Source organism: Truncatella angustata, assembly GCF_020726525.1.
Source record: "Truncatella angustata strain MPI-SDFR-AT-0073 chromosome Unknown BKA67scaffold_10, whole genome shotgun sequence".
NCBI lineage: Eukaryota > Fungi > Ascomycota > Sordariomycetes > Amphisphaeriales > Sporocadaceae > Truncatella > Truncatella angustata.
The window spans coordinates 248,879-271,061 of record NW_025763390.1 but is presented as its reverse complement, the minus strand read 5'-3'; the positions used below and the strand labels follow the sequence as shown (position 1 = coordinate 271,061).

General features: G+C 49.8%; 6 protein-coding genes and 1 non-coding gene across 7 annotated transcripts; 3 read left to right on the top strand and 4 right to left on the bottom strand.

The window, feature by feature from the left end:
• Nucleotides 1-1,921: 1,921 nt before the first annotated feature.
• BKA67DRAFT_595372 (synaptobrevin family protein) lies at nt 1,922-2,813 on the top strand (the record flags this gene model as incomplete). The annotated part of the gene is made up of 3 exons (XM_046105157.1): nt 1,922-2,026; nt 2,509-2,740; nt 2,794-2,813. The coding sequence occupies 3 exons, from the start codon at nt 1,922-1,924 to the stop codon at nt 2,811-2,813; spliced, it is 357 nt and encodes a 118-aa protein (XP_045952349.1).
• A 1,861-nt stretch (nt 2,814-4,674) lies between these two features.
• Nucleotides 4,675-7,944, top strand: BKA67DRAFT_582482 (acetylglutamate kinase). The gene is made up of 3 exons (XM_046103999.1): nt 4,675-4,697; nt 4,747-7,655; nt 7,711-7,944. The coding sequence occupies exons 2-3, from the start codon at nt 5,039-5,041 to the stop codon at nt 7,767-7,769; spliced, it is 2,676 nt and encodes an 891-aa protein (XP_045952348.1). The 5' UTR covers nt 4,675-4,697; nt 4,747-5,038; the 3' UTR covers nt 7,770-7,944.
• A 1,451-nt stretch (nt 7,945-9,395) lies between these two features.
• BKA67DRAFT_695792 (aspartic peptidase domain-containing protein) lies at nt 9,396-11,109 on the bottom strand (the record flags this gene model as incomplete). The annotated part of the gene is made up of 5 exons (XM_046109314.1): nt 10,785-11,109; nt 10,419-10,727; nt 10,276-10,363; nt 9,949-10,201; nt 9,396-9,827 (listed from the first exon to the last, which is right to left on the bottom strand). The coding sequence occupies exons 1-5, from the start codon at nt 11,095-11,097 to the stop codon at nt 9,396-9,398; spliced, it is 1,395 nt and encodes a 464-aa protein (XP_045952347.1). The 5' UTR covers nt 11,098-11,109.
• Nucleotides 11,110-11,496: 387 nt separating this feature from the next.
• Nucleotides 11,497-13,499, bottom strand: BKA67DRAFT_87210 (aspartate-semialdehyde dehydrogenase). The gene is made up of 3 exons (XM_046109507.1): nt 12,743-13,499; nt 11,942-12,676; nt 11,497-11,891 (listed from the first exon to the last, which is right to left on the bottom strand). Exons 1-3 carry the CDS (start codon nt 13,026-13,028, stop codon nt 11,824-11,826), a joined length of 1,089 nt encoding a protein of 362 aa, XP_045952346.1. The 5' UTR covers nt 13,029-13,499; the 3' UTR covers nt 11,497-11,823.
• Nucleotides 13,500-13,600: 101 nt separating this feature from the next.
• On the bottom strand, nt 13,601-13,687 carry BKA67DRAFT_t165. The gene has a single exon. It is a non-coding gene; the product is annotated as a tRNA-Pro (tRNA).
• Nucleotides 13,688-13,976: 289 nt separating this feature from the next.
• On the top strand, nt 13,977-15,347 carry BKA67DRAFT_582476 (uncharacterized protein). The gene is made up of 3 exons (XM_046103998.1): nt 13,977-14,489; nt 14,546-14,757; nt 14,815-15,347. Exons 1-3 carry the CDS (start codon nt 14,428-14,430, stop codon nt 15,240-15,242), a joined length of 702 nt encoding a protein of 233 aa, XP_045952345.1. The 5' UTR covers nt 13,977-14,427; the 3' UTR covers nt 15,243-15,347.
• A 527-nt stretch (nt 15,348-15,874) lies between these two features.
• BKA67DRAFT_695789 (uncharacterized protein) lies at nt 15,875-18,419 on the bottom strand. Its single transcript, XM_046109313.1, has 2 exons — nt 16,698-18,419; nt 15,875-16,627 (listed from the first exon to the last, which is right to left on the bottom strand). Exons 1-2 carry the CDS (start codon nt 17,979-17,981, stop codon nt 16,139-16,141), a joined length of 1,773 nt encoding a protein of 590 aa, XP_045952344.1. The 5' UTR covers nt 17,982-18,419; the 3' UTR covers nt 15,875-16,138.
• Between the last annotated feature and the right edge of the window lie 3,764 nt (nt 18,420-22,183).

The window sequence follows — 22,183 nt, the reverse complement described above, 5'->3', positions numbered from 1 at the left end:
ATTCTAATATGATACCAGACAACGCGGATGGAAGGTAGCAATGTCTTCATACGCGCATGGTGAGCTTATGGCGGGGGATGAGAAGAGCAAAGCGGGGAAGCGACAGATCGGCAGCGGACAGAAAGGCCTCGACCTTTTGCTACTGTAGGTAGCCAGCGTATTTAGAACTTGATAGAGAACAAAATTCAATCGTCGCTTGGAGACCTGCCGAGTGAGTCAATTTTGTAGCCGAATCGTTTCAGAACTGGAGATTTGGTGAAATGACAATTCGATGTTCATGAAATTGAACGAATTTCCAAGTCTACAACTGCACCATTTTGCTGATCCACGGAACTGAAGCTAAACTCAGCATGAAGTTGTACGAGCTCTTAGAGCAATTATTCTTTCACCAGGATCTTGTCCCATACCACTTTCTTTCCAGGAGCTTGCTGATGCCATGTTTCCAAGACGGTTCTTTTTAGATAAGGGATTGCAAATCCAGTCAGAATGGAAAGGGTGGCTATCGATTGGGACGCAAGTTGACGGGAGGCCTGCCTTGTTAGTACCTCTACGTGTGGGTGGCACCTGCGGAGAATGCTGTATCAACCTAGACTAGGATTTAGTTTTTGAGTCTTCCCTCCATGTTGAGTTGCGGTCTTTGGAGCACGGGACATGGACAAGACCAACACTTGAAATCAATTGCTGGACAACGGATCTATCTTGGATGCGGCATTTATGAATGATTGCTTCAATGATGCGAAGCACCAGAAACAGTTCCTCGCTGGAGCCATTCATCTGAGCTCGTTTGCCAAAGTTGAAACAGAGCTGCGACAGCTTTTCATGAGGTAAAAGCTTCGACCCCAAGGCCTTGGCAGATTGTGACATGGCGCCATGTGATATTGACCAGCGTTGTTGATAACAAGCGTGCCATCCGCAAGTTATCAATTAACTGTTTACGGTAGATGGGCACCAGTGAATGGCAAGTTTGCAGACACATGGAGACGGAACTCCCATTGTCGAAAAATATTCTGGTTCAGGGTCTTGTGTTGATTGAACGACTGACGTAGTAGCCAGCGCAAATCCTTGACCTTGATGACGCACCCTGTTCCCCGAACACAACCTGACAACACGATCTGGGGGCACTGCCACAGTCTAGCCGTTTAGAATGCGACGAATATGGCGGCTGTTGGGGCGCCACGGTTAGCTGATTGCGTGGACTTTGGCTGAGCAAGGCTACAGCTTGAGAGACGAAGAGACAGCCAAGAGGCATTAGTTATTAAGAAGGAGCAAAGATTGCAGGTGGTTGAATTTGCCTTCATGAGAGAGAAGCAATAAATTGCATGAACTAAACAAAGCACCCCCCAATCAAAGCAGTGTGCCAGTGACTGGAGACAATCTATCCGCTCAGCTGCTCCAACCTTAGGTGCCGTCGGCCTTTGTTCACTGATACCTTAAATTGTGGGAGGGTCTTTCATCTCGCAGCGGTCAACTCACTCGGACCCCAGCTTTGCCCAGGCAGGTTGCCCCAAAGCGTTTCACCAGGCCAAGTTGAAGAAGCCAAAGCACGGATTGAACCACAGGTGGCCAGAAAGTGCCAGCGCGAGGCAAGGCAAGGCAAGGCAAGGGTGAAGCAAAGCGAAGCGAAGCAAAGCCGAAGCAAAACAACCCATCACACCCATCGCACCTAGTCAGCACTACACCTACGCTGCTGCGCTGCACTGCATTGCACTGCGAAACCTGCCGCCATTCAATCTCTCTTCCAACCTCTCCTCATTCCACATTTTTACGAATCACGACATCAACAAGACAACGCTGTTCATCATCCGTGAGCGAGACGAAAACTGCACAGCCGATTCAAGCAAGCATTTTTTATCAACTCGCTTGTCCAATTTCAATCGTCGCAACCTAGAAAAACCCCCCCAAAACCAAACCCCAAGTCACCATGGCTTCTACTCAGGATGCTCCATATGACCCCTACATTCCCAGTGGCCAGGCTGGCGCTGCCCAACAGCAAGGCGGCAATGCCAGGACGCAGGCGCTGCAAGCTGTAAGTCTAGAATTCCGAGATTGCATCTCATTGCCGAGTCGCAATGTCCCCTGAATCGCAACATGGTCATGTCCGCCTCGAGTAAGCGCCGAAACTGCACACACGACCACCATCATCGCAGCGGAACAAAGAGACGCCAGAGCCACGACCAACCGGACAGGTTTGCCATCATTGCTACTTGTTACGACCATTGTCGCGAAAGCAGTTCTCGACCAGCCTTTCGGTTCATGAACAAAGGCACTGCCGATTCAGAGTGTCAATGATGCAGCGATTCTGGCACCTACGTGTCCACCGATCGACCGACTACTAGAGCATTGTCCATGAGACTGGATTGATGCGTCAACGCCAACACTCATCCTCTCTCCAAAGACGACTTTGCGATTCCATGGCTTCTCGGTGGACATGACATCTGTGATTTGAAAGGCGCTTTGGATTGTGCAGCAGCTTCCGGAGTGCCAGCATGCTAACACTTGTACTTGTAGCAAATCGACGACACCGTTGGTGTCATGAGAGAAAACATCAACAAGGTATCCCAACGTGGTGAGCGCCTGGACGCTTTACAAGACAAGACAGACAACTTGGCAGTCTCTGCCCAGGGTTTCCGCCGCGGAGCCAACAGAGTGCGCAAGCAGATGTGGTGGAAGGACATGAAGATGCGCATGTGCCTGATCGTTGGTATCATCATCCTCATTCTAGTCATTGTCATTCCTGCTGGTAAGTTTGTGGTCCTGTCTACCTGCATGATCGGTGCATTAACAGTCTCGCAGTTGTCGCAACAAAGCATTAGAATAAATCTTATGATTTCGGCAGCGAGTTACGACGGATTTGAATGATAAATGGCACCGACGACTTGGGCGAGCCTCGCACGCCGCACATGCGAGCATTCGAGGTGGGCCCCAGTCAACGGATCACATGGGATTTATATCAACAGAGGAGTTTTTGTTCATTGGCTTGGTCTTTTCTCTTTGGCTCGCACGAAATACCACGAGGCTCGGCACAGCAATCCTGACAGGCTAAAGAGATATATGGCCTTGGGAGACAATTGCTATTGTATGTATGATGGCGACGTAAGGGAAAGGCGAGGCCGTTTCCCCTTTAATGAGACACATCTTTGGCGCTTGCCTTTCTGTTTTGAAATGACCGTCTGACTGGAACCTGTCCTCGAGTGACTCTGACGCGAGCCCGTAAAGACTGTTGGTATTCTCGATGCTTTCTGGTATTGTATGTGGTCGCGGTCGCTACAAAGTCTCGCTCGTCATCATACCATCTAACGAAGTCATGCGCAAGCATTGATACCTTTACAATATGTCAACTTTAGGAAATATGCACTTTAGAGGATTCGGTGGCCGGAGAATGCTATTTCCCAGCCCCGAGGCAGTGTAGGATGTTGATAAGATATTGGTAGTCAATACGTGAGCCACGTTGTACTGTCGCCAACCCGAGTGAATGACACAGACCTCTCAGCAATAACTTTTCCTCTCACATACTGATATACGTATTGAAACTCTGCATTTCGCTTTCGTATAATCGAGTTCTTGACGTAGAATATCACCTGTTGTATGGTTCGGCATAGTTATGGGAGAATGCTGTTGCTTTTCTGCTTGGTGAGGTGTGACACAATGACAAACATGCCAATAATCTGCATCCCAGGCCAGAAACTGCCGGAGCAGGAAGACATGTGGTGGCAAAGCTGGGCCATTGCCTATGGGATGAATCGGACGAGGACTCTGTGCACAGTGTTGTTCCGAAGACGTACATGTTATGAGGTGACGAGCGAGGTTGGCCAACACAATGGCGCAATACGTCGAGGGTAGCTTGAGGGGCTCTGGCCGGCTTGGTCGAGCCGCTTCGAGGAAACTCGTCCGTAATGTATTACCCAATCTCTCCACTTGAGGCCGTTGCTATGTGTGTTCGGCCTTGCTTTAGAGCTTACAGACAAGGTCCTTGATTAATCTAATCCATCTTATCAATCAGATCTTACCAGAATGTTGTTGCCGGCGTATGACTTGAACTGCCGGGGACGTTGCGCCCAATAATCATTATGACCACTGCTTTTGTGTCTGTCTCGTACCACTTGACAGACCGCCGGCATCCTAACAGCCTATTCCCGAGCTGCTGAATTGAGCAACCCGAAGAAACCATTGCGCCATTTTTGTCATATTTCTCGGCATCTTCACGAATACGTGGGCTGTTCAAAAGCGCAAGGGAGGTGAGGCCTCTGCCACGACTGTTTTCAGGATAAACACGGATTTACATGTGGAGTTTTTTTTTTTAGTAGGGTTTTTTTTTTCCTCCATTGGGGAAAAAGATATGGATGGCAAACGCTGGAAGAGGTGGATTCTGCATGCATTGTATGTACAGTAGTATGTAGTAGGATGGATGGGCCCGGGGACGCTGAGATGTATCTACAGTCCGTATCTTGGTGGAGAGCTACCTTTGGATGAAAAATTACATAACGCCTCATCGAGCTGCAGGAGGTGGGAAAAGGTCTGACTCTGCAATCATATCGTGCATGGGTAGCAGCGATTTTCGGCGTCCAAAATTTTCCCCAATCCCATGGCATAGCTCGGAAAGTGATTGAATGCACACCCAAATCAAAAGCTACTGCCCCTCAGGAACTGACAACTGAAATTTACTTGTGCTCGCAAAGAAAACAAGTCTTGATTCTGAGGTGAGTTGATTAAAAATGCGTCGAGGCCCCCCCCGTACTCACTACTTAGTTTAATTGTCTGGCAGGTCTTCTTGTCTTGTTCTTCGAGAGCTTGGGAGAAGGGAAGCTCGTGCCCCTCCTGGTCCTGGTCCTGGTACAAGTCCAAAAAGTCCCGATTTCGATCCCACCCGGTAGTTCTTGCGCTGCGATTCCGACTTTGGAAGCGTCCGCGACCGCTACATCACGAACCGCCATTCATTCTTCACGATTGGACAGGACGGAGGTTGCGAGATAAGTCAATTGGCTTTCAAGAACATCAATTCGCTTTTCCTCCCCCACGAATCGATTTAGCAACCATCAAGATGCTCTCCCGCGTCGCTGTCCGTGCCACCATTCGGGCTGGCGCCCGTAGGGTGACTCCTCGGGCTGCCCGCCTCGTGCCAGCAGCCAACAACGCTCGTGTGCAATTCGCCCCCTACACGTCCGGCCGAAACAACGACTCCCGGTTCATTCGAAGTGCCGTTATCAAGGTCTTGAACAGCATTGGCACCAAGCGAGAGGTCCAGCAGTACCTGAGCCACTTCTCCTCCGTCTCGTCGCAGAAGTTCGCTGTCATCAAGGTTGGCGGTGCTATTCTGACCGAGCACCTTGACGAGTTCTGCAGCAGCTTGGCTTTCCTCTACCATGTTGGCCTCTTCCCCATCATCGTTCACGGCGCCGGCCCCCAGCTCAACAGGCTGCTCGAGGAGGCCGGTGTCGAGCCCCAGTTCGAGGAGGGTATCCGCATCACTGACGGCAAGACCCTGGGGGTTGCCCGCAAGCTCTTCCTGGCCGAGAACCTCAAGCTCGTCCAGAAGCTGGAAGAATTAGGCGTTCGCGCCCGCCCCATCACTTCCAGCGTCTTCACTGCCGACTACCTTGACAAGGAGAAGTGGAAGTTCGTCGGCAAGATCACCGACGTCAACAGCGAGCCCATCGAGAGCGCCATTGCCAACGGCTACCTCCCCATTCTCACATCCATGGCTGAGACCCCCGAGGGTCAAGTACTCAACGTCAACGCTGATGTTGCAGCCGGTGAGCTGGCTCGTGTCGTCGAGCCTCTCAAGGTCGTATACCTGAGTGAGAAGGGTGGCCTTTTCGATGGCGAGGGTACCAAGATCTCCGCCATCAACTTGGACGAGGAGTTTGACCACATCATGGCACAGAAGTGGTGCAAGTTCGGTACTCGCCTCAAGATCAAGGAGATCAAGGAGCTCCTGGACGGCCTTCCCCGAACTTCCAGTGTGGCCATCATCCACCCCGCCGATCTCCAAAAGGAGTTGTTCACCGACTCTGGTGCCGGTACCCTGATCCGTCGCGGAGCCAAGCTTCTCACAGCCACCAGCGTTGACGACTTCAAGGACCTCGAACAGATTAAGGACGTCCTTGTCCGAGACCGTGACGTGACCGATTCGCGAGCCACCGTCGACCGGTACCTGGATTTCTTGAAGGAGCGCCCCTTCAAGGCCTTCTTCGACGACCAAATGAAGACCCTTGCCGTTATTCTCAAGCCCGATTCGCAAAAGTCCTACTCGACCTTGGCCACTCTCAACATCACCAAGTCTGGTTGGTTGACCAATGTCGCAGATAATATCTTTGCTGCCATCAAGAAGGAGTACCCCAGCTTGGTATGGACCGTCAAGGCTGACGACGAGAACCTCACATGGTTCTTCGAGAAGGCTGACGGCAGCTTGCTCCGAGGCAATGATGTTCTCTTCTGGTACGGCGTCGAGGAAGGTCAAGACCTGACTGACCTCATGAAGGAGTTCACGCTCAACGGTCGCTCGATGTTGGGAGAGTCCAACCTGGAGGCAAGACTCCACAGAGCTGCCCAGATCGCTTCGCAAAACCTCAAGTCCCATGCTGCATCCGGGTCGGTCGCTAATCAAGCCCGTGGTTTCTCTACCTCTGCCCGTCGTGCGGTCATGAGCGCTTCCAGTGGCTTCGGAAAGTCAGTACGAGGATACTCCACTACCACCAACCCCAATCCTCCATACGGCAAGAAGCACGCTTCTAACGACGTTCCTTCCCGGGTTGCCCTCATTGGTGCACGTGGTTTCACTGGCCAAGCTTTGATTGCCCTCTTGAACAAGCACCCCAACTTCGTCCTTAAGCATGTATCGTCCCGTGAGCTGGCAGGTCAGACGCTCCAGGGATATGACAGAAAAGAAGTCACCTACTCCAACCTGAGCGCAGAGGAGGTTGGCAAGATGGAGGAGAACGGCGACATCGACGTATGGGTAATGGCTCTGCCCAACGGTGTATGCAAGCCATACGTAGACGCGATCGACCAGGCACGGGCCAAGATCGGAGAGCGAGACGACAACAGCGTCATCGTTGATCTGTCCGCGGACTACAGATTCGATGACTCGTGGACATACGGTCTTCCCGAGCTTACCAAGCGCTCATCCATCGCACAAGCTACCCGCATCTCAAACCCGGGTTGTTATGCGACTGGTGCTCAGCTCGGTATTGCTCCGTTGGTGGACTTCCTCGGCGGTTCCCCCAGTGTCTTTGGTGTGTCGGGTTACTCAGGAGCTGGTACTAAGCCTTCCCCCAAGAACGACACCAACCTGCTCGACAACAACTTGATCCCCTACAGCTTGACTGATCACATCCACGAAAGGGAAGTTAGCTCGCAGCTGGGGACTCCCGTAGCTTTCACTCCTCATGTGGCAAGGTGGTTCCAGGGTATTCACCACACCATTCACATCCCCCTGAAGCAGACTATGACCTCGCGAGAGATTCGTCAAATCTACCAAGACCGCTACGCTGGAGAGAAGCTCGTCAAGGTCATTGGTGAGGCCCCTACAGTGAAGAACATCAGTCAAAAGCACCACGTCGAGATCGGTGGATTTGCTGTGCATAGCTCCGGAAAGAGGGTGGTCATCTGTGCCACCATCGACAACCTGCTCAAGGGAGCAGCTACACAATGTTTACGTAAGTTCCCTTTCACAATTCGTTATCAAGGATGATAGGCTGACTCTCATGATAGAAAACATGAACTTGGCACGTGGTTATGCGGAGTTTGAAGGCATTCCCCTTTCGGAATAGATCAGGTAGACACCAAAACGGCTTCTTTTATTTCCATATCGGGTTTGTTAGGGATTTTGGTTTCGGTTGCGGTTCTGATTATTGTATATACCTCGAGACCAATTGAAATTTGTTTATACACAAATGTCTTCTTTACAGCCCGTGTCAACCATGGCTCTAACTCGCACGGCGGTTGGCTTTGCCAGCCAATCTGCCTGCGCTGACAACACGGGCATCATGGATCGATGCCATGTGTGGCTTGCTTCATGCAAGCTGCCATGAACGTGCATGATCGAAATGCGATGCGACGTCGGCGGACATGGCTGCGGCATGCCGTAGCCAAAGTGCGCGAACTCGGGTGGTACTGCCCCGCTTTTGTCCGCAGGAGACATCAACCTGGGGCTTGACTGCTCCTTGCGTCAAAGGAAAACCAACTCCGGTATGCTTGGGTATCGCGATGCACGGCACGAGTTGACCATGGTAACACGCATCTCTAACCGAGATAAGTCTGACAGGCAGACCGCGCGACCATACTCGAAGCAACCTCCGGCACGGCACCATCCAAACAGCGCAGCCTGGGCAAAAGGGAGCATGCATATACCGGGGAAGCGCACCGACGTTCCCTCAAGACCGCGCGGGGCCTTCGCTCTATCTGATCGGGCTGGGTTGTGCGGGCTACGAAGGCAAAGTCGGGTTTAGATGAACGGAGCTACGGAGATTGCGTGCTTGCCCTGCTCTGATGCGCTCTCCAACGAGGCCGGACCGTGCCTGCTCGCAATGGCTTGAGAACACCTCGGCAGAGATCAAGTGGTGAGCATAAGTACCATGTATTCAGATCAGCGGGACCGTGAAATGTGGCTAGCATTGCCAGTAGTTACCTCGTACTCGAGGGCGGGTGACAACGTGCAGACAACAGAGGCTTGACACTCGTCTTACGTGGGTTGGGGCATGGCCTTATGAGAAAAACGCCTTTAAGCCTTCGGCCTACGGGGCGCATACACTCCCGGGGACCTGGAAGTGCGTCTGATGCACCGGGAGTACTCGCCGCTTCTAAAAGCGAGTTCGAGAAGAACCCTCCATGGGTAGAGTACTCCAGCATGCTGAAGTCGTTCCAAAACTACTAGAGTGTTTTGACATGTCCGATATGAGCGAGCTTAGCTGAGAGAGCCATGGACTTCCGCCTGATGTTGGTCAAGAACTTACAGGCGGAGCATTCTCGAGCTATTTCGCGCTCGGCTTTCATCATCGTGCCGAAGAAGGTCAAGATGGAGAAGATGAGGAAGTTCCAGATGAAAGTCACTGTTGAGCCATGCCGTGAGATAGCCAAGCGGCTAGGGGCGTGTTTGCAATTCAAGTCGTCGCATTCAAGTAGTAGTACGCCCACAGAATAGAGAGATTCAAAAGCTCGGGACTCGAAAACTATCACAACAACGCCCAGCATGGCCGAAGCGCTGGAACTACACCATTGGTACTCATCCCCCCTGCTAAACAGTCTCCAGTGCTACCGTGTTAAACCCTCGACGTAGCAGAGAGACTAGATTCGCTAGCATCCTCCGAGTTCATCCCGCTTGACAGTGTACTGCCAGAAACCTCGACCGGATTACTTTTCGCGTCTAATTCGATCCATCCCGTCGGACGGCTAAACGCCTACGGAGCGCTAGGCATCTCCGCAGCGTGAGGACTGGGGACGTTGGTTTCTAGTTCCGAGATGGTCTTCTGCCTGCCAGAGAACATGCATCCGCAGCAGATCCGCGAACGTCCGGGCCCGACAGTCCATGTGGTGATTGCGATAACAATCATGGCCAGCACCGCAAGCGGGATACTTAGTCCTAATGCAAGGGGCGAAACCGAAAGAGATGCTCGCGAATAATATTCCCGGAGTCCGGGAGCCGATGCAGAATTTGTGATCATGGCACTCGGAAAGTCCTCAAAGATGTCATCGGTGACATCGTACACAGTCGCCGCTGGGACGGTAGGCCCTGGCGTCGCTAGTGGTATTGTAGCACCTTTGCTGGCGAAGGGCACCACGTTCGAAGCGGTGGTGTATCGTGATTGGGCGAGTCCAAGTTGTTGATTCTCCTGGTCCCAGACGGTATAGACGTTTCGGAGGAACGCTTCACCGAGACCGTTATGGACACCGGGGAAAGTGGGAATGATAGTCAGATAACATTCAGTGTGCTTCGAAGACATTCGGACCCACATGAATTTCATCAGGCTGCACGAAATCGGCAATCGCAGCGGTTAGGACAGGACCTGTAGGACCGTTGAACTGAAACGAGAATGATGCATTGCTGTTCGCCAAACCGTAGTCAACCACGGGCTGGCCAGTTGTTTCGTTGAGAACTGCCCCGGTGAGGTTGTATATGGAGTCGGCCAGAGGCTTGGGGAGAACAGCAGTCGTTTTGCCAATACCCGGCTCGAGATATAAAGGTATACCTGCAAGCAGCTCATCGCTGCCAGTGGAATTATCAAGTCGCGTAGAAGTCATGGCAATTCCGTAATATGTGCCAGAGGTAGAGTCGTTGACGAATGGTTGTGTTTGTAGAACAGTGAGAGGGCCGAAATACTTTCTGTGTCAATCGCCCCAAACAGTAACGTTCCATTGGCTGTGGCATCTTTCATAGCTCTTAGTTTCGAAAGAAACAACACTTCAATAATGTATGAACATACTGAGCTTGTCCAAAGCATAGCTATATGTACTGCTGCTTATCTGTCCATTCTGCTCCAGGAAAGCGGGAAGCGATAGTGGGAGATCAGGAGAGTGGCGTTTCATCAGACCTCCGAGACCTAACCTGAGTTCATCCAGGGCAACGCCAACTGCAAGACCAAAGGTGGCATTTGATAATCGCGTGTTACCCAAAGCCAAGGTGTCATTAAAGATATCGCAAATCATATTTTGGATCGTAGTTGCATCGCCGGTGGTTTCGTTCAGGTTTCCTATGCTGACCACGGTCTTGGTGCTCGAGGCTTGAGGATCGTCTGGACACGGGTTAGCTATGCTAGCATATGTTGTGCGAGACCACTTAAGAAACTTACAACTTCCGAGTTCACAACTAGTCAGTTCTACACACAGCGTAGAACGACTGAAGGAAACAAAATGATATGGAGTACTCGACACCCGCAAAGCCAGTGACTGCGGAGGCGTGCCCAGAGCTGCTTCAACATCATACTCCTGAAAAGGCAAATAGTCTGATACATTGACGTAGGTCATAACGTCCAAAGATAAATAAGTGCCACCCTGGCGGTTGTTCAAGAGTAATTGAGAATACGCGAATATGCCACCTAAATTCCACTCGCAAAATATTGCAATTGCCAAGACCCTATGCCACATGGTGTCAAAATTGATCATGGAGTATATGGCATGAGCTGAGCATACGTAACACGGATCGACAGGATCCTTACCATCTCTGAGGAGGTCATGGCAGCATATATCTAAGTACCGGAGAGATTGTGAGCAATTGTGTCATGCTGGTGCTGATAGCATCGCTTGCAAGTTCAACACGTTGAGGGCGTATTATCCGAATCTCCGCACCCTATACCAGTGATGCTCTCGTGAATTGTTTGCTCGAACCTTGCCCATCCACACAGCAGGTTCAGTTACTGGCCAATCAGGATGTTGTGCAACCACCAGCATGTGCCAGTTAGTTGGAAACGAAGCGTAAATTGGCAGGCTCTGCAGCAGCCGAGACGAATGAAGGTCCACATGTGTCTACTAGGAGTCCCTTGCCTCTCGCGAGTACTGCTTTCCATCATAATATGCAGCTGAATTGTTCCAAATCTAAGTCGATCTAGATCTAGTCCTGTCAATTGTCACAAATACTGTTGGTTCTGATAGTTCCTTGTTGTACAATGCATTGAGGTTTGCGAATCGACGTGAAGACAACGTCCAGGCAATGTAGTCAAAGCGCGCACTGGTTCGTCGACCTTGCCGGAAAACGCAGGAAAACCAGATGATGGTGTTAAGGGATTTTTGCCATTTAGGTTGCGGCCATCTAGCCGAAGACTTTCTATTCTGCTGAATTTTCCCCACCGACGCCGGAAATATGCCAATCAATCACGCCACGTTTGTATGCATTTAGATATAGCCCTTGAGCACTGCCGCCTCGGCATTCAGGATAGACGAGCCAGCAGCTCCAATCACAGCTTCACTATGTCAGTCGCATATTCCATGGCCAGGGAAATGGAACACTTACTGTTGTGACTTAATGCCACGAACTTGATATCAAAGATACCGCTGTCGTCCTCACGCACTCGACCAACACTGACCGTGTATCCGCGGCCGAGGTCACGGTCCAGGCGCGGCTGTGGGCGATCTGCATCATCGAAGACCATGATGCTCGGCTCCGGTGCACTGGGGCACCCAAGCTTTTGCGCCTCACTGACGTAGTTGCGGAGAGCAGCTTTGACGTCCTCGGCCTTGGGCGGAGGTCGGTTCTTGAACTTCAAACTGACACATGCAGTGTGCCCGTCAAGGACAGGCACTCTGTTGCAAGCAGCGGAAACCCGCAGACCTTCCTGCTCGACGAAAGCCGTCTTGTCGTCCTTGATGCCGCCGAGAATCTTTCGTGCTTCGGTCTCAAGCTTGTCCTCCTCGCCAGAGATAAAGGGCACGACGTTGTCGATAACGTCCATGGAGCTTACTCCTGGGTAGCCAGCTCCGGATACAGCCTGCATTGTAACAACGGAAACGGTGTCGACCTCGCCGAACTGGGCCTGCAGTGCGGCGAAAGGAATAACCAAGCCGATGACGGCACAGTTGGAGTTACAGACCAAGAAACCCTTTTCTAACTTGTGGTGTTTCCTTTGGTGGGGGATGAGATCGAGATGCGGCAGGTTGACTGTGGGCACGACGAGAGGCACCAGAGGATCGCGGCGGTAGTTCTTGGCATTCGAAAAGACGGCGATCTCTGCCTTGAGGAATTCCATTTCTTGAGGGAGATATCAGCATGGCCATGCGACAGCCGCTAGCTCATGGAATGCGGAACAGAGCTTACCGACGTCTCCTGCCACATCGGAGTCTAGACCACTGAAAACAACATCACATTCGGCGAACTCGCTGGCTTTGCACTCTTTCACGACCAACTCGCCGACGCTGCCCATGGGCGATGCTTGCTTCCACCGCACGGCATCCTTGTATTTCTTGCCCGCGGATCGGGAAGAGGCACCCACAGCGTGTAGGATAAAGTGCGGGTGCTGTTGAAGGAGAAGGATGAAGCGCTGGCCGACGGAGCCAGTAGCGCCAAGCACACCGACCTTCTTTGTGGGAAATTGGGAAGCCATGTTGTATCAAGCCAATCAGCTGGTTTGAAGTTGACCGTCTATGTTGAGGCAGAATGTCGACAGTATAGTGAGCCGTCTCGCGAAGGTGATCGATCCCGGTTGTCTTAAGGCGTAATTGCCCCGCCAAAAATGTTGACTGGACCTGCCCCGCTATCGGAGGTGCAGTGGGCTGTCACTCGTACAAAAACAGTAGTTGAGGGGCATTTTTAGACCATGAAGCAGCCAATGGGATGCTGTATAATACCTAGCATGCGTACGATGTCATGATCATATCCATGTTGTCAGGCAATGCTTTCAGAAGCATTGAACTGACGATGCGATTGTAAACTCTGCTCGAGGTCGTAATGGCCGCAACGCTTGCTGCCGTTGAAACTTTCAACGAGCTGAGTAACGGCGTACATCCCCCAATCGTGACAATTGTAATCGTTATTAACTCATTCCAATAATCGGAGCTAACTATAAATCTATGCAAACAATCCAAAAGTTGGAATCGAGGACTACAGTAAGGTTAGATATGTGTCCCGTGTACGGATTACATAACTAAAATAATTGGCAAAATTGACAAAAGATTTGGCCCGAACCCGGGATCGAACCGGGGACCTCTCGCAAATTGCTTGGGTGTACCCTAAGCGAGAATTATACCACTAAACCATCCGGGCTGTGATTTGTTGATGTGTGGTAGTCGCTTATGTGGGATTACTATAGATACACATGTCCTGAGAGACGACATCGTTGTGTACCACAGAAATTCTAGTAGAAGCTTGAGATGGTAGTGAATGCGATACTACGGCGTCAGACTTTACCTTATAGATAGCTCTCGAAGCAACGTCAACGATTTTCGCAGTCCTTCAATTGTCAGAAGTGTGGCGCTTCGTCGACGTTCTTGCTGTCCAAATTCGATTAAGTCGGCAGATCCGACAATGGAGTTACCAAACCCACCTGTTCAAAGTTAGTGCACGGCAATTCAACCGCATCAATCGGGGTAAATTCCGGTACCGCAATCTGTTGAACGAATTAGACCACCGTAACTGGTCTTCCAACGATGCTTTGAACAACGAGTCTCTGGGAAGCCGAAAGTAAGCCGATGGATGAGATAAGCCTAGGTCTTACTTAACGAGGACTTGCTGAGTCTGTCGCGTGCACGTAAGAGAGAAGTGGAGCTCTCCCTCCATAGATATATTGTGGATCGCAGGGGTTCATCGCGAGTCGCGACTCACTCCATTTGCTTTAAGTAGTCCAGTTGTGTTGGCTAGCCAATTCGTTGTCAATTCACGATCATCTGGTTGTCTCATACCTCAGTTGAGCTTCGTCTGGTCCGCAGTATAGACAACTTCATCTCTAATCCTTATAATACCGGCACTTCTCATATCTCGGGTCGTAAAATCGCTCAAATCTCACCATGTCTGCGTTCTCCAAACTCAAGAATGCTCGCAAGATCATCTGTATTGGCCGCAACTATGCGTAAGCCATACGTACCTGGCTGCCCTTTATGATTGCAATCTGTTAATATGACCCAGGGACCACATTACCGAGTTAAACAGTGCCAGGCCCAAGCAGCCCTTCTTCTTCTTGAAGCCCACATCTTCAATTCTGCTGCCGGGCGAGGGCTCCATCATCCGCCCACGAGGCGTTGATATGCACTATGAAGTCGAGCTCGCCTTAATTATGGGCAAGACCGTGAGGGATCTCAAGGAGAACGACACTAAAGGCGCTCTTGATGCCATCGACAGTGAGTTCTGACCTCTCTAACCTCCGTTATTTGCGCCTGAGTTGAACGTAAGGGCAGGCTACGCTGTTGGTATCGATATGACAGCCCGCAACGTGCAAAACGAAGCCAAAAAGAAGGGTCTCCCCTGGTCCATCGCCAAGGGATTTGACACCTTCCTGCCCATGAGCAACGTGATCGCAAAGTCCCAAATCCCCGATCCGCACAATGTTGAGCTGTACCTCTCCGTCAACGGAAAAATACAGCAGCAGGATTCGACGGAGCTCATGTTGTTCCGCATTCCTAGGATTTTGAGTGAGATTTCCAAGGTCATGACGATCGAGAAGGGTGATATTGTCCTTACCGGAACGCCCAAGGGTGTTGGACCTGCTGTTCCTGGCGATATTATGGAGTTTGGTGTCAAGGTCCAGGGTAAGGAGATTGAAGAGGGAAAGACGAGGTTCGAGGTCAAGGACTCAACGGGCGATTATGTTTTCGCTGAGACATAAAACGCAGTTGGATGACGCTAGTGAAATGTACACGAAGCAACCGCATATGTGCACATACTGAGGACTGTACAAAAATTTTAAATACGAACGCATTGTTGCGCAGAACTGTATCCCACTCATCAATAATAGTGCACGTCAATTCCAAAATACACTGTGACTGGAACTGTAGATATCGAAGTGGCGGTATCGAAAATCGATAATCAGTGTTGAAGGCTTAGTCAATGATATCGATTAATCGTGACAAATTGTCTTCTCCTCTCAGATATCATTCGCGGCATGTTAATAATTCCGGTGACTTTTAATGCTGGCGGAGCTCGCATAATCTGATTGTATCTTCACTAATGAAACCGATAATTTTGACTACTGCTCCAGCGAGAATAGTGAACTCTATCTCGTCAGACCAGGTCAGTCCAGTGAGCGGCAGGACTTGCCATTGGTAATTATACTAACGATGAAGTAGCATTCTATATCATCACGCACTTTTGCATGTATCGTTACGGCTCTCTCTTTTTGTTAGCAGTGTCATGATTTCACACTCGTAGATTTAAAAATTATTCCTCGAGCTGGTTGCTGTCGCATGATACTGAGCTTTGGAATCGAAGGTAAATAAGTTATAATTGAGAACTCTACAACACAAAAATACCACCTCGACGATTACCATGCTTGGCGAATGGTTCTTAGCATTTTTGTGGAGGAACACAGAACAAGAAAGAAAAGGATTGCATAAAAGTAGGAAAGAAAAAAAAGATAATCAAAAAGGAGTCGTGATTTCGACGCTATGAATCGCGTTCGGAGATCTGTTATGGCATGTCACCCAACGTAAGAACAAACTCAGTCGAGTGACGCGGGTAAAGTGTTCTCATATAGCATGTGCTAGAATAGATATGGCATTCTCATCAACTTACTGCGTCGTCTACCCCCTTCTGGTGTCGTTTGGCCGCCACAGCTTGTTGTAGCTCACTGACCTTGCCTTGGATAAGAGGTAATGTCGAGCTCTTCCATCCTGGCAAACCGCTATGATTACTCTGAATAATAGTACCAACGAGAAACATCAGCGTCAGAACTTCTAAAGCCATGGGTAGGATCAGCCATAACCACCGCACGTGCACAAACGTGTCGCCAGTCCACGCCGTACCAAGAGCGAAGCGGTCGCTGGTAGTATCTGTTATGTTTCCAGTCCACTCGGAAATACTGGCCGGAATACCGTTCGTGCGCAAGGCCTTCGTCATGGCAGCCGCAACGGCCGCGACAGTATTGTTTTCCCCGCCCACTTTCTGGGTTCCAGATCCGGAGCCATCTTCGCCGAACGTGTAAAGTGCCCTGAGGACATCATTTGTACTTGACATACGCCCAGTCGACCCACTTACACTCCCCGTCCAAAAGTCCTATAAATTATCAGTCGAGCCACATTTTACCACAACTGGCATTGAAATCGGCCAGGACAGAATAACGAACCTGTAAGTGCATCCATATAGCATACCATGCATGAAATCCAACCCAAAACTGCGTTTCAGTACCGGAGACTGTTATTGTGATGTTCTGGTCCACCCCTGGGGTTTCATCGCCAGTATAGCTGGACACGATGGTCTCAGTAAAGATACCATTGGTGACGTTGCCTTGGTATTCGTTCACACAAAAGTACAAGACACACTCATTGGAGACCACGCCCAACAAATTGGTCGAGGAAAGGTCATGTAGACCACGTATGCTGGATAATGTCGCAAATGTTGACTGCGTATTATTGTAGGCAAGCGAGTCGTAGCTCCCGGATGCGTTCATATACATATTTCCTCGTGTTCGACCGTCGAAGGACATGCCGTTCGGCAGCGAATAGTTGCATGTGGCCGGAAGTGTGCCAAATTGTTCGCCACAGTTCGAGGTGATGAGCGCCGTCGTGTTCGCGCACTTGCTACACACAGCCAGAGAGTGATATGTAAATGGCCAACTGCAGTTGCCGGTTGCGCACGATGCCGAAGTCGAAAAGTCTGCTTGCGGTTCGTCGGCAGTATCAAACATGCCGTTGTTAATTGCAGCCTTCATAGCCATGGTTGGTTCTCTGATGGCCATGATTGAGCCGTAGGAGTAATCGTTGTACATCGATGCTACTGGAGCAGACGAGTTGTAGCCTGTTAGGACAATGGGCTCCGTCTGATACGTAATGACCTGTTGTACACACGGTTCCACGGCGAGTAGGATGATGGTGATGAGGGCACCTAACTTGGCCAAATGGATACCACGCGTGTCGACAAGCAGCTTGACACTGCCCCACGTACCGCGGCTGGCCTCGTCGAAGGTCTGGATGTCGCGAACGGCGACAGCCTCGCGAAGCCATAGCCACTTAAGCTGGCTAATACACTCGGCAACGGGAACCACGGCGGCGGCTTTCATTAGTGTCGTCATGAATGAGATAAAAGAATTGAGCGTGACGTTCATCGGCCAAGTCGGCAACGGTTTACCGTCCGTCATAGCCACAGTCAAAACGATTACGGCTACTGCTATGGCGCTGACCAGCCAGGCTATTGATTCGATTATCCACCAATTTCTGCTGCCCTCATCCTGAATCTCGAGCCGCGAAAGACGCTTGATGGCTATTTCTTCTTTGGACATGGCTTTTGGACCATCGCCTTTGGCCGACCATGTCGAGCTTCGCTCTTCCTTCAAATCGTCGAGTTCGACATAGTTTCCAGCAAGACGATCCAGAGGTGAAGAAGCATGGAGTAAAATCTGCGGTGAGGCCATAAGTGGCTTCAAGATGAATTCAAAAAGATAAATAAACGAGTGTGAAAAGAGGCATGTAATGAATGGATACCAAGATGAAATGTTGAATGGGTCCGTATGCTCAGCGGCAAGATCCAGCGAAGCCGTCTAGAGATTATTATTTTAGAGAGACGCCAATATAACATTCGACTCGGCCTTGAAATGACAACACATCTCGAGCGGACTTCAACACAGAGCTTGGTGGGTCTGGTGTAATTTGAAAGACGTCGATCGAAGAAAGTCCCTGGTCCACTCCCCACATATTTCCCGTATTCATCTGTTTGAGCTGCTCCTAAGGCCAACAACCTCCAGTCTCGACGGAAGCCGAGTACTCAAGAGTTAACCCGAGAATTCGAAGTTATAGTAACGATAACTACTAGATGAACTACTAGATGAACTACGATATCGAAGCAAAGCGCCACTCGGAGTTTAAGCTTAAAGCAGGGTCAAATCAATCCGCCCCACTAGTAGGGCTAAATGGGAGTATTTCCACCTAGAGGGGCAAGAGGCAATCAAAACTGCCGGAACTAGGATGCATTGAAGATCGTACCATCGCGGGAATTTATCAAGTCTGTGCTACAGGACTGGAACCATGCTCGAGGAATCTTCCGGAAATTCCTATATTCGACCGTGCAAATATTCACTTTTCTACATGTTATGTAAGGCTGGCTCGCTGGACAACTCCGAGATCCGAACGGTTTAGATTCTACATAGGCTAGGAGAATTTTTTGACTATCTCTGAAATACACATTTCGTCTATCATTTCTCGTTTGATGACCGGCCGCGCTTTGTTTGAGGTGCGCGAGTGTTACAACAAGTCCATGTTTTTGATCCGTACTTCCGGGTCGTCTTTATGGCGTGCTTTACTGTTATCCTTTGTCGATATTGTTTTGGCAGACATTGGGTACGTAGCTATGATCCTAGTGCGTCCACCATGTGGCACCAAACGACCAGGATGATGCGGAATTATGATTTACATTCAGTACCGCTCATCAACGGGAAATCACTTCCTACCTTGATCTGGCTTTTCTGTATGAAACAGCACTTAAACTCAACCACTTGCAGCTAGCATAGAGCATGCAGAAATATACGTTTCAGCTTGTCACCTTGTGCCTTTTGTTCTCTTTCTTTTCCTCAGCTACGTATATTACACGCCTTCTTTCATTCCATGAGGAAACTTCGAGCTCGCTTCTGCTAATATGATGCTTCCTGAAATCTGGTACCTGCCGACACCTTGCCGGGCTTTTGAACCTTCATATATCGCATTTCGTTCATGTCGATCGTTTAGTCCCAGTAGCATTACATACGGCGAGTATTAGGAAGCATATATATAGACTGACAGTGGCTATGTTGCGCACACCGCAGAGACGGAAGACATCCAGTACTACTCAGTGTCGGAAACCAATGTCTCATTGAGTGCCACTGGCATGGTGACAGACCGGAGGTGGTACCATGTCGATCTCATGAATATCTATTTACTTCAACGTAATCGGCATAACATTCTGGGGGAGTTTTCTGTTTATCTCGCAAGAACCTCCTAGTAGCGAAATAGAAGTACAGATTCACTATCTTCACGTTTCGATGCCACTCATGAGTTGTACGACGTGGTCGGGTCAGAGTTTCTCAAGGTCGCGCTATTGCTAGTCTCTATTCATTCTTCAGTCATATATCCCAGCTCAGGGCTCATGAGGTAAGTAGATCAACGAAGCACTTCAGCTGTACAAAAGATTATTGGCCAAGGCGACATCAGTAGGCTGAGTTGAGGGTCGATGGGTTACTTCTTCTCGCAAAAGTAGACATCATGAATGTTACACCAATTTCAATATTTGGTTCACCCATACTGTTGCAAAACCAGAAACTACCGAATGGCCGAATTTGTTAAGGAGTTATGACCTATCCGTAGTGACATGTCGGCGAAGTTCCGCAGCTCTGTATGGGTGGTGCAAGCCAGCACGGTACGACGTCACGCTATGCGTCGAACCACAGTGCTTGAGAGAAAAGTCTGCCCCGCCAGAGAGTCAAATGAAGAGTGGATAGCTGCTGGGCTAGCTTCACCTCCTCAACTACGACAATGGCAGGCTCGGTGTCTGCCCAGTTAGGATATTCAAATGTGCAGTTGAAGTATCTGGATGGCCTTGTGGGAAGAAATGCACGCTACACGCTGCGACAATATACGAGACCGTAACCGCCACTAGGGACGAGCTGTATCGAGGTAGTAAATTGCCAAAATTTTATTAACTATACTCAGCTTTCTCATGCCTGGACCAAGGCAAATCACCTCGTCGAGATAAACTTCCTACAAGTGTAAATCAAATTTTGTGACCTTATGACCGCAGAAATTAGGACGTGATTCTCTTCGTTGCTGCATGACGACACTTGCCCCTAAGTCTTCGATTGGTAGCTGGACGAACGTTCGATTAGGCTGGCGACAAGACAAGGGTACCGGAATCAGGTTACTCTCAGAATAGCATGTCGGACTGGGTGAGAATGTGAAGTGTGACTGGTACTCAAATTTTGGAACATGATCTGTTGCAGAATATGTACTTAGTCATTGGGTTCGACCGACTTTCTCCCTTGCTTCGCTGCGAGTGTATGTCTCTTTAACTAACAGAAAATCAAGACTTAACGAGCATATCAATCCCAGCGATGTCAAATATATATATTGGTACGGCTGGTCACACATGATTTGATCCTGACCTTAACATGAGATAACAAGAGTTATTCTTGCTTAGACTACTACCACTTCGAATTCATTCAGTAGCTTTGAGACTATTTATCGAAGCCTCGCTGTTGCATGGCGAGATGTTAGTATCCAACGTCGCGGTCTGGAGGGGGCATAGTATGTTCGGCGGCCCATCGAACAGAGGAAAGGGAAATTTGCATCGGCAAGTCGGCCCGCGTACGCATGTTCTCGATAGGAATATCACTGGTCAGCCAATGTAGAATTGCATACGTGACCACTGACCACCGTGTCGATCTTCAAAACGTCAGTATTTACATCATCGCTGGTCTAAATCGGTGGAGAAAAGTCGGTCCCAGCCAGGCGCCTGAGATGGGGAGGCGGTGGAGGATTTGTAATCAGATGCTGCAAGGCACGAAAGCCCACTGCTGTACTCAAGAGCGCTTTGTACCAAAAAATTACAGAATATGTTGGCGTATATAACATCGCTTCTCTGATCCAGTCATACTTGAGAGTTGTCACCAACATATTTCCAGAAAAATCAAGGACGATGATGGCAACGGAATCAAGGATACGGCATACGTCGAAATATCAAGCCGAATGTTACTGCCAATCAACCAAGAGACCTTGCGTATCAAGGTTATAAGTGCAGCTGCTCGCATAGTCGTTGAAAATGCCGCGATCGGGGACCGATATTCGCTCCGGAAAGGAGCTGTACTTTCGACACTATTGGTCGCTCAGGACAGTTTTTTGTCGATCTGAGTCACATTATTAGAGGCATTGCAGGTAGTGATCAGCACAGCCCGAGTCGGAGGATGCAGTTTCCATCTCTGGAAGTTCGGCATGAAGGTCGTAATTCTTATTGGCTGGAGATCTTGGCTTAGCGACATACGCGTCCACAGCTTAATAGAGTTCTGTATCGAATAGGGTGTCGATCAACAAGTCCCTATGATTCCATCGATCTCATCGTGCAAAATCATTGCGACAATGTTGTAGAAGCATTCACCTGTCCCCGGATGTTAGTACATGTTCGTGCTTGGAGACTGAAGCCGCACGCGCGTGCTTGCTAGGAATCGGCTGAAATATGGTACTTCAACAGGGCTACGAAGTTCAGCTGGTGTCGATTGCTTGAACTGCAGTCGTCAAATGGCGCGTAATCATCCGTTCCACGCAAACCTTGACAGGAGAGTATCGGGCTGTCCAAAAGGCGCCATATAGAACAAAAGTGCAGAGGTGACAACCGTGTTGGCTACGGCCGTCTCGAAGTTGAAACAAGGTGACGTGAAACATGAGATCTGCAAGAAAAGATATACATGGAAGCCGTCTTTGTGGGGTTATAACGGACTCAAGTATCGTGAGTACATTTATAGCCACAGACCGTCATGCCATGCGTAGGAGAGAATAGACAACTGACGCAGGCCGCGTAATGCGTTTTGGAAGGCTTGCGCGTAGCCCGAATCAGCATGGCGGCTCAGGGGTGTGGGACCGGGTTGTTGGTTGAACG

What these genes read in the sequence shown, in the direction of transcription:
- BKA67DRAFT_695789 (XM_046109313.1), bottom strand. Translation starts at nt 17,981, where the DNA reads ATGGCCTCACCGCAGATTTTACTCCATGCTTCTTCACCTCTGGATCGT. An exon ending in CTATATGGATGCACTTACAG is followed by an intron (nt 16,628 to 16,697) that starts GTTCGTTATTCT and finishes GATAATTTATAG; the next exon opens with GACTTTTGGACGGGGAGTGT.
- BKA67DRAFT_582476 (XM_046103998.1), top strand. Translation starts at nt 14,428, where the DNA reads ATGTCTGCGTTCTCCAAACTCAAGAATGCTCGCAAGATCATCTGTATT. An exon ending in TGTATTGGCCGCAACTATGC is followed by an intron (nt 14,490 to 14,545) that starts GTAAGCCATACG and finishes AATATGACCCAG; the next exon opens with GGACCACATTACCGAGTTAA. An exon ending in CGCTCTTGATGCCATCGACA is followed by an intron (nt 14,758 to 14,814) that starts GTGAGTTCTGAC and finishes ACGTAAGGGCAG; the next exon opens with GCTACGCTGTTGGTATCGAT.
- BKA67DRAFT_582482 (XM_046103999.1), top strand. Translation starts at nt 5,039, where the DNA reads ATGCTCTCCCGCGTCGCTGTCCGTGCCACCATTCGGGCTGGCGCCCGT. An exon ending in AGCAGCTACACAATGTTTAC is followed by an intron (nt 7,656 to 7,710) that starts GTAAGTTCCCTT and finishes CTCTCATGATAG; the next exon opens with AAAACATGAACTTGGCACGT.
- BKA67DRAFT_87210 (XM_046109507.1), bottom strand. Translation starts at nt 13,028, where the DNA reads ATGGCTTCCCAATTTCCCACAAAGAAGGTCGGTGTGCTTGGCGCTACT. An exon ending in CGATGTGGCAGGAGACGTCG is followed by an intron (nt 12,677 to 12,742) that starts GTAAGCTCTGTT and finishes ATCTCCCTCAAG; the next exon opens with AAATGGAATTCCTCAAGGCA. An exon ending in CGTGGCATTAAGTCACAACA is followed by an intron (nt 11,892 to 11,941) that starts GTAAGTGTTCCA and finishes GACATAGTGAAG; the next exon opens with CTGTGATTGGAGCTGCTGGC.